Source organism: Corylus avellana, chromosome 3 (genome assembly GCF_965113065.1).
Source record: "Corylus avellana chromosome 3, dhCorAvel1.hap1.2, whole genome shotgun sequence".
NCBI lineage: Eukaryota > Viridiplantae > Streptophyta > Magnoliopsida > Fagales > Betulaceae > Corylus > Corylus avellana.
In genome coordinates, this window is record NC_142492.1 from 33,286,117 (window position 1) to 33,299,513 (window position 13,397).

Genomic DNA, 13,397 nt, shown 5'->3' on the forward strand with positions numbered 1-13,397 from the left:
CACGAAATGACAGTTTGATGTATCTAAGTGTCACACTTGTCAGTTCATGGGTCTTTTTTGAAGATGGCTGATAGTTTAGGGGGTTTAAGTGTATTTAACCCTTAAAACATTGTAAAAGTTAGACCGAATAGATTTTGAATTCCATTGTAAAAGTTAAACCAAATGAAATTGTTAACAAAAAAACTCATTGGAAGGTTTAACTGAGAGCCTTCCTATGCTGACTAGAGTAATAATTGATGAATGCTGATTGAGGGAAATGAAAGCTAGGGCTTGGTTAATGGAAAGTGTTAGAGATCTTAGAGCACTAGCAGCAGCTTCCAACCATTTTTCCTCAATTTAGGGAATAAAATTACTTTTTGATTCCCTATACAAAAACACTTCACAATAGATTCCCTTATTTTTCTCTATATGAATTAAATACTATTTCTTTTTATCATTGCAATCAATGAGAGAGGAGAGAGAATTGTTGGGACATGTGAAGGAGAGAGGAGGGAGAATCAGTTTTTTATAATTTAATAATGCATTGGGCATCTACAGTGTTTCCCAATGCATTGGGAAACATTGTAGATGCCATTTAATGTTGGTTATATTTAGGGCTTCTGATGTGGGTGATTTTTTAGATTTTCTCTAAACATAGGAAAGGGAATGTGCTATAGGGAGTCTGCTGCTAGTGCTCTTAGGAGGATGGGAATAAGGTAGAGGAGAGGAGTTTTTTTGATAAAAATGATGAAATCCTTGTCAAGGATATGAATTTAGGATTTAAAACTATATTGAGTCTAAATGATATGGCTTTTCAGTTATATTGTTATTGTTCGAAAATTTAGAATAGATATGAGAAAAATTAGAAAGTACATTTTTTAAACCTGGTGAACTTGTAAAAAAAATGACAATACGAGGATAGTATATATGTAAAAGATTGGGTTGGTGCTCTTAGTTGAAATGATTACCTAGATGGCTAGATGCTTTTATATAAAGATATAAGATATTGGCAAAGTAATATACTACTGGGTAGTCCTTAAAGTTATGTTGGGTGCCATTATAATGATTGCATTATTTCCTGGAATTTGAGGCAAATGACATGTTATTTTCATTCATTTCTAGACTTTATTTATGTTCATGTCAGTTGAGTGTACATGTAGGAAAGCTATTTTTAGGACCTGCATGTTCAAATCCTTGTTTGAAAAAGGATATCTGTGCATTTGTGCCTTTCTTGTGGATGATCTTATTTAGTCACTAAGGAAACTTCATGTAAAGGTGTTTTACTTTGCAAGATTGACTTAGTTCCTGTTAAGTTATCTTCTGGTTCTGTAGTGTATTACTTATGTTTTTATGATTTGTTTCACCCCATCAACCAGGGAATACTTTCAACTGAAAGTGGTCAAAGAGCTTTAACGTCATTTGATTCTTATGAGAGGTCTCTTATTGAGGCAAGCATTCTTCTATTTATTATATCTACTTTTTAATATCAATTTTAAATTTATAAAATTCTATAAGATTTTTTTGGCAATATGGGTGAAAGATTCTTGTTTTGGTCTTGATGCATGAAGTCTTATTGTGGTAGGGTATCCTGTTGCATTTATTGCTGGCATCAATATCAGCTTCCTCAGCATCACTGCTTTTCATTGGTTTATAACGGAATTTCGACATGAATGATGATTCAAAGTTATTTTTGAGGAGTGAATTTCGGTGGTTAAGAGTTATTTTTATTATTGTAATACTAGAGGGCATTTATGTACACGTACTATGTGTGGCCATTGTAAATAATACATAAGCACGAGAACTCTAAATTTCTGGTGTGCTCTCTTTTCAGACACTTTTCTTTAGTCTTATTTTTCACTCGTTTCTTGATATTAGAAATGGGTCTTGGGCCTAACTCAACCCAAAAGCTAGCTCAAGAGTTGAGGTTTCCCCTCACCTTATAAATGGTCCATCTCCTTAATGCCCAAGCAATGTGGGACTTCCAACACTTGATATACTATTTTAATTTGGTATTAGAGCAAATCGAATCTTAGCAACAATTCAGAAAAATACAGGGAAACACAGTGTCATACAGTTGTTGACGTAAGCCATACAGATGCTTATGTCCGCATAGAGCAAATGTCCCCGTTCTTTGGTTAGCTTGCAATGCACCTCATTAATGGCTCTCTGGTCCGTTTATGATCGTTTTAGTTTTGTTTCTTTTGGGGTGTTTTGTCAAGTGCGACCTACGAACAGTGGAGGAGATCCGTGGATTAGAAGTGAGATTTAGTTTGTTTTGTTGAATTTAATTGATAAAGGTAGTCTTTTTTGGGTTTTACGGTTGTTTCTAGGTGTTATTTTAAGAAGATAGTTTTTCAATGGCGGCAGCACGATCTCATGCGGCTGCACATGGAGATTCTGATCGGGGACAAAAACAAGTTGGTCCGGTGTTGATGGCAAACAACTGATCATTTGGAATGGTCCAAAATGACATGTTGTATATCACTGAGCAAAATGGCAAGTTGTTCAACAACGGGTGAAACAACAGGTCGTTTAGCCACAGACAAAAAAAAAAAGGAGGGAGATGTTGCTTGCTGTTTGAATGTGATGTTTTTGATATCTGGATTCTACTTTGGATGCTGAACTCAAGATGTATAAAACAAGTCATATCTAAAATCACAAAAAGTGGATAGATAGTAGGGACCTCCGATAGTTGAATGGGCTTTTGATGCGTATATCTCTCTTGGGTGAGTTTTTGATGTTTATACTAGATTGAAGATTGCAACAAAGGACTCAAGCTCCCAATCCTTGACCGCCCCAAGAAAATTTGGGTTCTAATGGACATAAGTTCCGGAAGAGTCCATGTAATCTGACACTAAGGTCTCTATGTCCCAAGCTATAGAATAGAGTTCTAGGAATAGGGGCTTAAGAGTCGCTTTTTCGCACCACACATCCTGCTAGAAACGAAGGCAAGGTCCGCCCCCTATTGTGTAGGAGACCAAGTTCGAGAAACGCCCCTAGCCATTTCTAACATTCCTCCATGGACCCACTCCTTTTAGCACTCAAGTTACCTTAAAACACCAACCCCCTCTCTAGATCCCATACTTCTCCACAATCACCTATCTCCATAAAGAATTTTCTTGTTGAGCAAATCTCCAAAGCCATTTAACCCAATAAAGCTTTATTAATCAGCAAGAGGTTTTTCACACCCAACCCTCCTCTACGAACTGGGGAGCAAACAGACTTCCATTTCACTAGATGGAGCTTATGCTCTCCATCAACACCATCCCAACGAAAATCCCTTTGAATATGAGCAATCTTCTAGCCATACTGGCTGGTAAGGGGAAAGGGACAAGATATACATAGGTAAGCTGGCAAGCGTGCTCTTGATAAGAGTTAGACGGCCACCTTGAGATAAATAGATCTTTTTCCAACTTGCCAATCTTTTTTTCCATCTTCTCCACTACCCCATCCCAAATAGCTTTTGACTTGAAATGAGCACCCAGAGGGAGACCCAAATACTACAATGGTGGGGAAGAAATACTACAGTTCAGAATGTCAGCTCAATATTAATGCCCTTGGAAGATAGATTTAACATGGTTTTCTGCTTTCTTTTTGCGCGCTATTTTACAGTTGTAATTCCATTATATTGTCCTTAACTAAATGGTCAACATTTTAAGTAACTCTTTTTTGGTGTTGTCTTCTTTACTGTCCCTAACTAAATATTCATCTTGTAGGTTCATTCCAAGGGTATTAATATTGAGCTAGTGGAAAAGTTCCTTTTGGATCTGGAAAGGAAGTTCAAAGGTACATGGATGCTAATTTTTGTAGCTTATTTATTTTGGTCATGCGATGTTTGGCATGTAAAGTTGGAAGCTTTTTTCCTTATTGAGTTTTAAGTGTTCTTCTCTTTCTACCCTTCTTTTTGTCCATATTCTTTATAATCTAGTTTGATTCTTTGTTCTGTTCTCTCTATTGAGATGACTAAATCTGGTATTTTCTTGTTTTATGATCCTTTATCATTTCCTTGAATTGATGGGGTTTAAATGTGCATTAGTTATATATTTCCACCCACCCACCCACCCACAAACACATTTATACATTGTCATAGAACTGGCCTTGAAGTACTTCTGACAAATTGTTGAGTAAGCATGGGGCTCATCTGGTGATAACAAAGTGAAAATGAATGATGGAAATTGGAGTGTATTAGTTGACAAGTGATCATCAGGATTGCCAATTTGGAATTGTATTTATGCATCATGTATTCGGCTTTTGTTGCTCTGGTATGTCACTTTATTCTCTGGGGTATAAACCTCCCTTTTGTTTTTGCTTGGGTTTTATACTTTTTGTTCTATGATTAGTCCTTTGAATATGCATCAATATGACTGCTTATATTATCAGCTGAAGCATATTCGTTGGAGAAATCTACTGTATGGGTGACACATGGTAAAGCTTTTGACATGTGGATTTGTCCACTTGTGTACACGCTTATTGGCTATTGCAATGATGTAATTCTAAGGTATTGTATTTATACTTCAAAGAAACAACCTGTGGATTCCTAAATCAAGTTGTGTTTTTGTTTTTTGTTTCTTCATGGTTGCCTAACATCCTCGATTAATTAGGTTCACATCTGGTTTGCAGATTATGTCAAGATATAGTGTTGCTGAAAGCTGAAGTTGCTGAGCTTCTGTTGCCAAGTGTTATTGTCAATCTGGCTGGCAGGAAAGATATGGATGTGGATCTTCATAAAATTATCTCAGTGCAGGTTGTATTCTTAAGTTATTTGGTCAGTTCCAATTTTATATATATATATATATATATATATATATATATATATATATATATATATATATATTTGTTTCCATTTGACTCTTGAAGTCAATAGAATATTTAGATAATTATTTGTGTCATTGTCAATCTTTTTTTTTAGGGGGCGGGGGGGTGGGGGTGTGTGTGGGGGGTGCAATAGCTCAAGGACGGTAAGCTGAAAGAACTATAAAACTTAAACCAATAACCTTTTCTTCCTTTCTCTCTCTTTTGATAACTTTTTTTTTTAATTGCTGAGTGAGTTCCTAGTCAATTTAATATCGAGAAATGCTATTTAGTATTCTCTCATCCTTCTCCCATCCTCTCTTTTTGAAAAGTAACCATTGGATCTCTAGGACTCTCACCTGCACCTATGTGGGTCCTACAAATCAAGCAGTTAAAGTTAATTTTTTAAAAGTGAGAGAATAGTTTCAAATCGCTCCTTGACTCAGGGATTCATGATACATTTACCCTAAAATTATTTCTAAGGTCGTGGCAAACAGATTGAAATCAATATTGGGAAGATTTCTCAAGTTCTATGAATGCGTTTCTCAGAGGTAGACAAATTCTGGATTCTGTTTTGGCAGGGAATGGATGTCTAGATTGTCATATTCAACCTGAGAAACCAGGAGTATTGTGTAATTTGGATTTGGAGAAGGCCTATGATCATATTAAATGGGAGTTTCTGTTATACTTGTTGAAGAGGTGTGGCTTTGGGGAGAGATGGCGAGTTTGGATATAACATTGCATGACTACGATGCGGTTTTGCATTGTTATTAATGGATCTTCATCTGGTGTCTTAAGTAGCTTGTGTGATTAAGACAAGGGGATTCATTATCTCCTTTTCTATTTGTGGTTGTTATGGAGGCTTTGAGTAGGATGATGCTTGCTACTATGGACAACCGACTCTTCTGGGAATTTTTGATGGGATCGAAAAATCATGAGGAGATAATAGTGTCACATTTATTGTTTGCAAACTTCGTAACCTGCGGTGTGTATTCTTATGCTTTGAAGTGGTGTCAAGGTTGAAGATAAATTTCTCCAAGAAGGAGATAGTTGGGTGTAGAGTGGCTTTGTTGCCGATGAAGTAGTTGGGTCTTCTTTTGGGAGCTTCTTACAAGGCTTCTACCATTTAGAATGACATTATTGAGAAGATGGAACATCGCTTAGCGGGTTGGAAGAGGCTTTATCTATCTAAGGGAGATGTTGACTTTGATAAAAAGCACTCTTTCTAATTTACCAACATATTATTCCTATTCCGATACGAGTGGCTTATAGAATGGAAAAGCCTTAGAGGAATTTTCTTTGGGGGGTATTGGGGATAAGTTTAAATTTCATTTAGCAAAGTGGTCGAAGATTTGTACTCCTAACCTTCAAGGGGTTTAGGGGTGAAAAATCTAACTCAGTTTAATTGGGCCCTTTTGGGTAAGCGGTTGTGGAAGTATGCTACTGAGAGGAAGGCTTTGTGGAGATCAGTGGTGGACACTATATGTTAGCTTGAGGGGAGGTTGGTGTTCCAAGGAGGCTCCGGGGCCTTATAGTGTGGGAGTGTGGAAATGTATTAAGAAGGGGTGGGAAAGTTTTTCTTACTTTGTTAGGTATGAGGTGGGAGATGGATTTATTGTGCAGTTTTGGTATGATTTATGGTGTGGGGAGCAGCCTTTGAAGTTTTCTTATCCAGAATTATAGTGAATTATAATGTGTTGCACGTTGTAAGGATGTGTGGGTAGCAGTTCATATGTGGTTCCGGAATGGAAATATTTATTGGAATATTTTCTTTACAAGACTTGTGCATGATTGGGAGGTGGTAGTTATCTCTGCTTTCTTTGAGTTGTATTCTCAAAGAGTACAATAAGGAGGCAAGGATAAAATTTGTTGAATTCCTTCTAAAATGAAATTTTTTGAATTGAAGTCTTACTATCATGTGTGATCTACTTCGGTAAGTTCCCTTTCCCTTGGAAGAGTATCTGGAAAGTTAAGGTTCCATCGAGAGTGGTGTTCTTAGTGTGGACCGCCGCTTTAGGGAAAATCTTGACTTTAAATAATTTACAAAAGAGGAATGTTATGTGGTAGATTGGTGTTGTATGTGTAAGAAAAGTAGGGAATCTATTGATCACCTCTTCCTTCATTGTGAGGTTGCAAGAGAACTATGGAGTTCACTTTTCCAGTTGTTTAGTGTTTCATGGGTTATGCTTCGTAGGGTGAGAGAGTTGTTGGTGAGTTTGAGAAGGCAATTGAGACATCTTGCTGCTTTGGAAGTGTGGGGGTTGGCTCCCTTGTGGTTAATGTGGTGTATATGGAGTGAGCAGAAGGCAATGAACTTTTAAGATCGTGAGAACGAGATGTTAGAGCTGAAAAAGATGTTCCTGTCTCTTTACACAAATAGTAGCATTCAATACCTTGCCCGTTTCTAATTTTTTAGAGTTTTTGAAGTTTGTTTTTCTTTCTCTATACATTAGGGGTCTCTTGTATATTTCCTATGTACTAGGGTTGCACCCCTCTGTGCTTTTAATAGAGTTGAATTACTTATAAAATAAATTCAAAATATACTAAATTAGTCCAATATTGCATTTCAATAACAAACAAGTATGAGTGAATTATATTATTAGCTTAATCTTATGGTTAGTCATGCATGTGTGGTGTTCCGGTCTGCTTTATCTTTTGTGTTGTTGTCCAAACAAAGTTGCTTTGTTAACTCTGTCTCACATGCAGGTGCACGAAAATATATTCACAGAGTCCAATAAGCTGATCAAATCGATTCAAATTTTCTTGAATGCCCTTAATGAACTTAGATTATGTCATGTCATGGAAAGATCTTCTCTATCATCGAAGAGTGAAAGTTCTAAGGTGAGTTTGTTGATCTATCCTTTTAGTTGGTTGGGTTTGATGCTTCTTGAGTTCTTAGTTTTTCTCAGATTTGAAGTTTCAAATTTGGTAACCTGTGATAAATAAAATATTGTTCTTTCAAACATATCTTTCCTTGTTCACTTAATTCATGTCTATGTGATGTCTTCTTTTTTCGTAATATATTATGCTTTATTTATTAAATCTTATTTGAGTTATCAGAAAATATATGGTGGAGAGAAGAAATTATAAGGGATCTGTTAGATTGTTGGAGAAAGTTTTGTTTTGTTTTTGTTTTTTTTTTTTTGAAGTTATGCTTATTGAGAAAGAGTTTTGAGGAAAATAACTAATTTTTGTCTTTACACTGTTCTTGAGTCGCAAGATGAAGACATTCATCTCATAATTTGTAAGTTGTAAAGATCATTACTTAAGTCTTAGAAGGAATTAGTTGGTCCTAGTTTTATATGAAAATGATTATATTCAGTTCCCTTTAGAGATAGATAGCAGCTCTTAATAGTTTGCTTTTTTCTAGTTTTTCTAGCTTTTTGAACCTTTGTTCTTCTTTTTCTATTGATTAGGGGATTCTCTTCTATGTTTCCCATGTACTACGTTTGCACCCTTTTGTGCTTTCTCAATGAAATATCTCTACTTTGTAGATTGTTGTACTCTATTTTCTCTTTCTTGGGTTGCTGGCTGTCTTTCTCTTGCACACTTTTTGTCTACTTGTGTTGTGCCCTATGCGCTTTTAATGAATTATTTTACTTATTAAAAAAAAGAGCATGATACTCTGAACATTACTCTAGACAATAGCCCTAACTTAAAATAGGTACTTCAGTGAAATTAATTTTACAAAGTACAATATGTTATTTTAACTGGTTCAAATGGTGAAGTATTAAAAAAATAGTTCTTATTGGATTATATATTGATGTTGTTATCTGTGAAAAAAAGAAAAGAAAAAAGAAGAAGATAAATTGGTGTGTTCACATATACTTGACAAAGTTTTTGCTAATCATTATATTTTTGCTTCTATTGTTTGGGTTAGTCGTATGATAATCAGCCCACTGAATGTGAACATTCGTTTAGGTTGTTTGCAGTTTTTTTATTATTATTTTTATTATTTATTTCTTTTTATTTCTTTTAAATAAAAGTGTTGGCCAAAAAAGATTAATTATGCTTTGGTCTCCAGTGTGCTAAGCCTTCAAGTTATAGCTCAAAATCCCGTTCCGCATCTGCAAGGGCTAGAGATTCAGTTGCTACATCAAGTGTGGTGGCAATGTCAACAGCTTTATGGGACAAGGTATTCTCTTCTATGCTACATGCAGACAAACATATGGATGTGTGTGTACACTGTTGTGGTAGTTGGAATAGCGTTAAAAATGTTTGGATTTTGGTTGGGATTAAGTCCTTGTTTAACTTGAGTTCGTGAAATGTGTCAATTTCCTTTCTCTTTAGTTCTTTTCCTGACAAGTTACATTCATTCCCAGGTTTATTGGCTTTGCATTGATTACCTCGTTGTTGCTAAATCAGCAGTCGTGAGTATTGATGTTTCCATACTTTCTTGTTATTTATGTTGTGTTTTGAATTTTGGTGCCTCATTTACTTTAGCATTTATCTCATAGTTTCTGTGACATGGATTGTGTACCTTACAGGTTTGTGGTTCGTATTTTACGGCTATGATGCATGTTGAGCATTGGTGTGAAGAGCATTTCAACAGCCTCACACTAGGGAGCCCAGATTTCTCCCACACAGAAATGGTAATTCCCATGGAGATATTGTGTGCCACGCCCTTGCTGGATTGAATTTTTGTTTCTGTTATCCAGGATCATGTTTATGGTATATGTTTTGCGCTTTGCTTGAATTAGCTCCTGAGTTAGAAATACTACATTAGGACTGTTTTTACTTTTATTGTGGTCTTACGTCTTTGCAAGATTCTCGTAATTCATTTTTTGTTTGGGTACTCTTGATCACTAGTTACCACTTCACGTTGGAATACTTGTCTCAGCTGTCACTCAAATCAATGAACCTGACAGCTTATATGGGATCATCCAGTCGCACAAGGTTAGTCAATATATTTGCCTCTTTGAAAGTCCTTTCTCTTCCATTATTAGTATCTGTTGTGCCCTAGAGCTTATCGAGTGTGTGTTGTACTACTTGGAATGTTATGCTTGTGGAAATTTTCACTTTTTCTACCACTTTGAGATGAGATTGTTGCATGCCATCAGCCCCTTGCCAAAAAAAGGACGAACAGACCTAAAAACACAAAAGGGGGAAAATGGGAGAAAAAGGACCAATAGTTCAACCCTCACTTGTGTGTGTGTTGCTTATTTTACGAGAATTGCAGGTGCTTTTCTCATCAATGAATGATTGATGACAAGCTTCCTCTCCATGTTTAAATTTACACCAAGCTTTTTCGAGTTGAGTCGTCTATGTGGGGTTTACCGAGTATCTAATGGTTGTGACTACATATTTCTCTTTAATAAGTGCCCTGTTGGCCACCCCTTTGACCTATTTATTGCATGTGTGTTTTCATTAAAGTCTGATGTATCTAGCTAATGTCAAGCTGCTGTTTCTACCTTGTATAATCAAATCCTACTTTCAGTTAGACTTGACCACCTTTCGTTTGGTTGAGATTTTAGTTACCCTGCCAAAACTTTGTGGTAATATTCGAAATTTTGTCTTATAGGCTTGATACTCCTCCATTGAATGGATCCTCCATATAGTTTTGTTAATTAGTCAGTTGAAATACCAAAGTGTACATATACCACTTGATAGATGATTTGGCTGTCTTATTTTGACCAAATTCCTTGGATAGTGAAATTTTCATGAAACGTTCTGAAGAAGGCATTGTGTAAATAGTGATTGAAGTCATCCAATCAACTGATGTCTTTTGGACTTGATTCCAAATAGCATGCTTCAATTTGATTTCCATTACTAAATGGCTGAACTTTAGTTGCAACTGTAAAGATGAAGACTCGATGATAATTTTCATAAGTTCTTCTGTTGTGATGGGTAGCTGACCGGGACCGAGACATACACTCCTATCCAAATGTGTATATCGGTCAAATGAAAATCTGAATTTATAACTTTTTTCTGTGCATGATAGTTTGGCTGTATATGTTAGTTTGTAATTAGCATGTACATTCAGAACATTAGTATATTCTTACAGTTTACACTTTTTGTGGTTTTTTGGTGATGGCGTCAAAAGCTGGTCTCTCAAATGATTACCTTTGAGCATGAGGGGAATTGGAGCAAGGCCCTTGAATACTATGACTTGCAAGTGCGATCAGATGCCTCAGTACAAACAGGTGGTAGTTCCAGATATTTGTCACTGGAATGTACTCAACCAACAGATCATTTATCAGAGTTCCAATTGGAAGATGAGATAACACAAAGAAAACCTTACAAAGGGCTGATTAGATCTTTGCAGCAAATTGGTTGTATGCATGTGCTCGATCTGTATTGCCAAGGATTGACATCTCGAAAGGGTCAGTTTCAGCATGATCAGGAATTTACTGAATTGCAGGTTTGCCTTCTTTTTTCTGTTTTTCTGCCTTGTTGTAAAGGGGTGATTACCAGTGTATATCACTTTTGTCTTTCTGGTTTTGCAAGTTAATTTGATGCAAACTTTCTCATTTTCCTTGTTTTTGTTTGTGAACTGTTTGCAGTACGAAGCTGCTTGGCGAGCAGGAAACTGGGATTTCTCCTTGCTTTATGTGGAAGCTAATTCTCCATCTTCAAGTCTGCATATAAAAAATGATCATTTCAATGAAAATCTGCACAGGTAATTTGGTTTGATCTTGTGTTTAATAGCTGTATATTGTAGACATTTAAATAGTAAATATGTTGATTTACAATAGATACTCCTGATGTATGTGTTATCTAGTAAAGAAACCATTTTGCCCTCCAATATATTGCAAAAAGCGACAATTCAATTGAACTATGCTGCGACATGGCAGTATATACTGCATAGGTTATTGATTTTAAACAAAGCATAAAAAAATATTAGCAAGTAGCGCATGATGACATCGCACTTAGAACTATGATTTTCAGTGTTTCTCAGCACCCACAGAGATGGGATATTGTATAGATGTATGGACGTGTCAAAAGATATTCAGTGCACTTAACAGGAAAAGAACATGTTTCCATTGACTTGTGGCTAATGCAATCTTTTCTTTTCTTCCTTTTGGAAAATTAGTTGCTTGAGGGCATTGCAGGAGGGAGATTTTGACGATTTTCATAGAAAACTAAAAGATTCGAAGCAGGTAATATTTATAGACTTTTCATATCTGTAAACCAGCAACTGGACTTTATGTAATCTAGTTATGTTTCAATGACTCTAGGAGCTTGTGTTGTCTGTTTCTCGTGCAAGCGAAGAGAGCACTGAATACATCTACTCGACAATAATCAAACTCCAGGTATGCAATATACCTCGGATACAATGCTCCCTAACATGTACGCCAATTGCAAATGTGGCCATGTAAATTTTGAATCATATATTAGTACTAAGTCTTTGGAATCTAGTCCAAATCATAAATGGTGACACTTTCCAATATTGGCATGCTTCTCTTTGGATAATTAGCAGAGATTTTAGTCAATCCTGGTAGTTTCCGAGCTTCTAGAAAACTAGGCAGATGCATTGAACAGCTTTTCTTTTAATAAATTTTGTTTTGGCAGATACCAACACAGTCTGGAATGTGTTGATTGGTACAAATTGAGTATATATTTACCTCGTTAGGAAAGCCTTGAAATTTAAAAACCTAGATCACTTGTGGTGCCTGGTTCTTCATCTTTTGCTGATCATGATGGAAAGTATCATTTCTTTTTTTTCTTTTTTCTTTTATACAGTTCCTGTTTCAATTTTCTGCTATGTCAATGTGCCCTTACGCAGATCTTTTATCATCTTGGCATGGCTTGGGATTTACGTTGGACAACATCTCCATGTGAGAGAATAAAATACTATCCAAAGAAGCAAAAAGTATTTTCTGAACCTGTAATTCCAACCTCAGACCAGGTACTTTTGTTATACATGTCTTTCAGGATAAATGAGGAGCAAGCATCTGCATGTCTTTTGATTCTATAAAACACTTGGACTTTTTCTATTTTCTTAGTATATTGAAGAGTTTGATTCCTTGTAAATTGTAATAGATCTTTTATTTTAAAAATAATATGTAGAAATAAAAATATCAGGAAGGGAAAAAGATATTCTGGTCTTCTGATAGAATTTTTTGACTGTCAACTAGTTGTCATGGCTGAATACGGATTGGAACTCCATTTTGGAAAGAACACAGCTACATATGAATCTGTTGGAGCCATTTATAGCATTCAGGCGAGTTCTACTTCAAATCATAAGTTGTAAAGACTCTAAGATGCAACATCTTTTGCAATCTGCATCCACTCTTCGTAAGGTATCATCAACATATTTATATCTGCAAATCATGACTTTATCCCATTTTCTGAAATCTTTCTTTGTTTTACAGGGCTCCAGGTTTTCTCAAGCAGCTGCAGCTTTGCATGAGTTTAAGTTCCTCTGTGTTGAAAGCGGAGAGCAAAACTCATCCTTGTACTGGCTTGGAAGGGTAGAGTTTCACCTTTTGATATTTTAAGGAATTTTAAAAATTTGTATGAATTGTACACTGTTGAGAACCTGAATTTGTATATTGCTATCGACTCTGCATGGTCATACTGGTAGTTGGTATTTAAGCTTTAATCTCGGTTTCCAATAATATGTTTTAATCCATGTTCTTTTCCCTGCATTTGATTAATAATTTAGTTTTGATGAAGTATATATT

The 13,397-nt window shown here is 35.8% G+C and overlaps 1 protein-coding gene across 2 annotated transcripts in view; it reads left to right on the top strand.

The window, feature by feature from the left end:
- The window catches only part of ATM (Serine/Threonine-kinase ATM-like protein), a 59,733-nt gene that overhangs the window by 35,070 nt on the left and 11,266 nt on the right, over positions 1–13,397 (top strand). For both annotated transcript variants that reach the window (XM_059588569.2, XM_088514142.1), the window contains exons 41-56: positions 1,356–1,427; positions 3,696–3,765; positions 4,360–4,477; positions 4,600–4,723; positions 7,477–7,611; positions 8,795–8,905; positions 9,093–9,140; positions 9,258–9,362; positions 9,580–9,666; positions 10,814–11,131; positions 11,274–11,389; positions 11,804–11,870; positions 11,949–12,023; positions 12,497–12,619; positions 12,849–13,013; positions 13,086–13,184. In XM_059588569.2, coding sequence (XP_059444552.2) covers positions 1,356–1,427; positions 3,696–3,765; positions 4,360–4,477; positions 4,600–4,723; positions 7,477–7,611; positions 8,795–8,905; positions 9,093–9,140; positions 9,258–9,362; positions 9,580–9,666; positions 10,814–11,131; positions 11,274–11,389; positions 11,804–11,870; positions 11,949–12,023; positions 12,497–12,619; positions 12,849–13,013; positions 13,086–13,184 — 1,833 coding nt within the window. The remainder of the gene's footprint in view (positions 1–1,355; positions 1,428–3,695; positions 3,766–4,359; positions 4,478–4,599; positions 4,724–7,476; positions 7,612–8,794; positions 8,906–9,092; positions 9,141–9,257; positions 9,363–9,579; positions 9,667–10,813; positions 11,132–11,273; positions 11,390–11,803; positions 11,871–11,948; positions 12,024–12,496; positions 12,620–12,848; positions 13,014–13,085; positions 13,185–13,397) is intronic.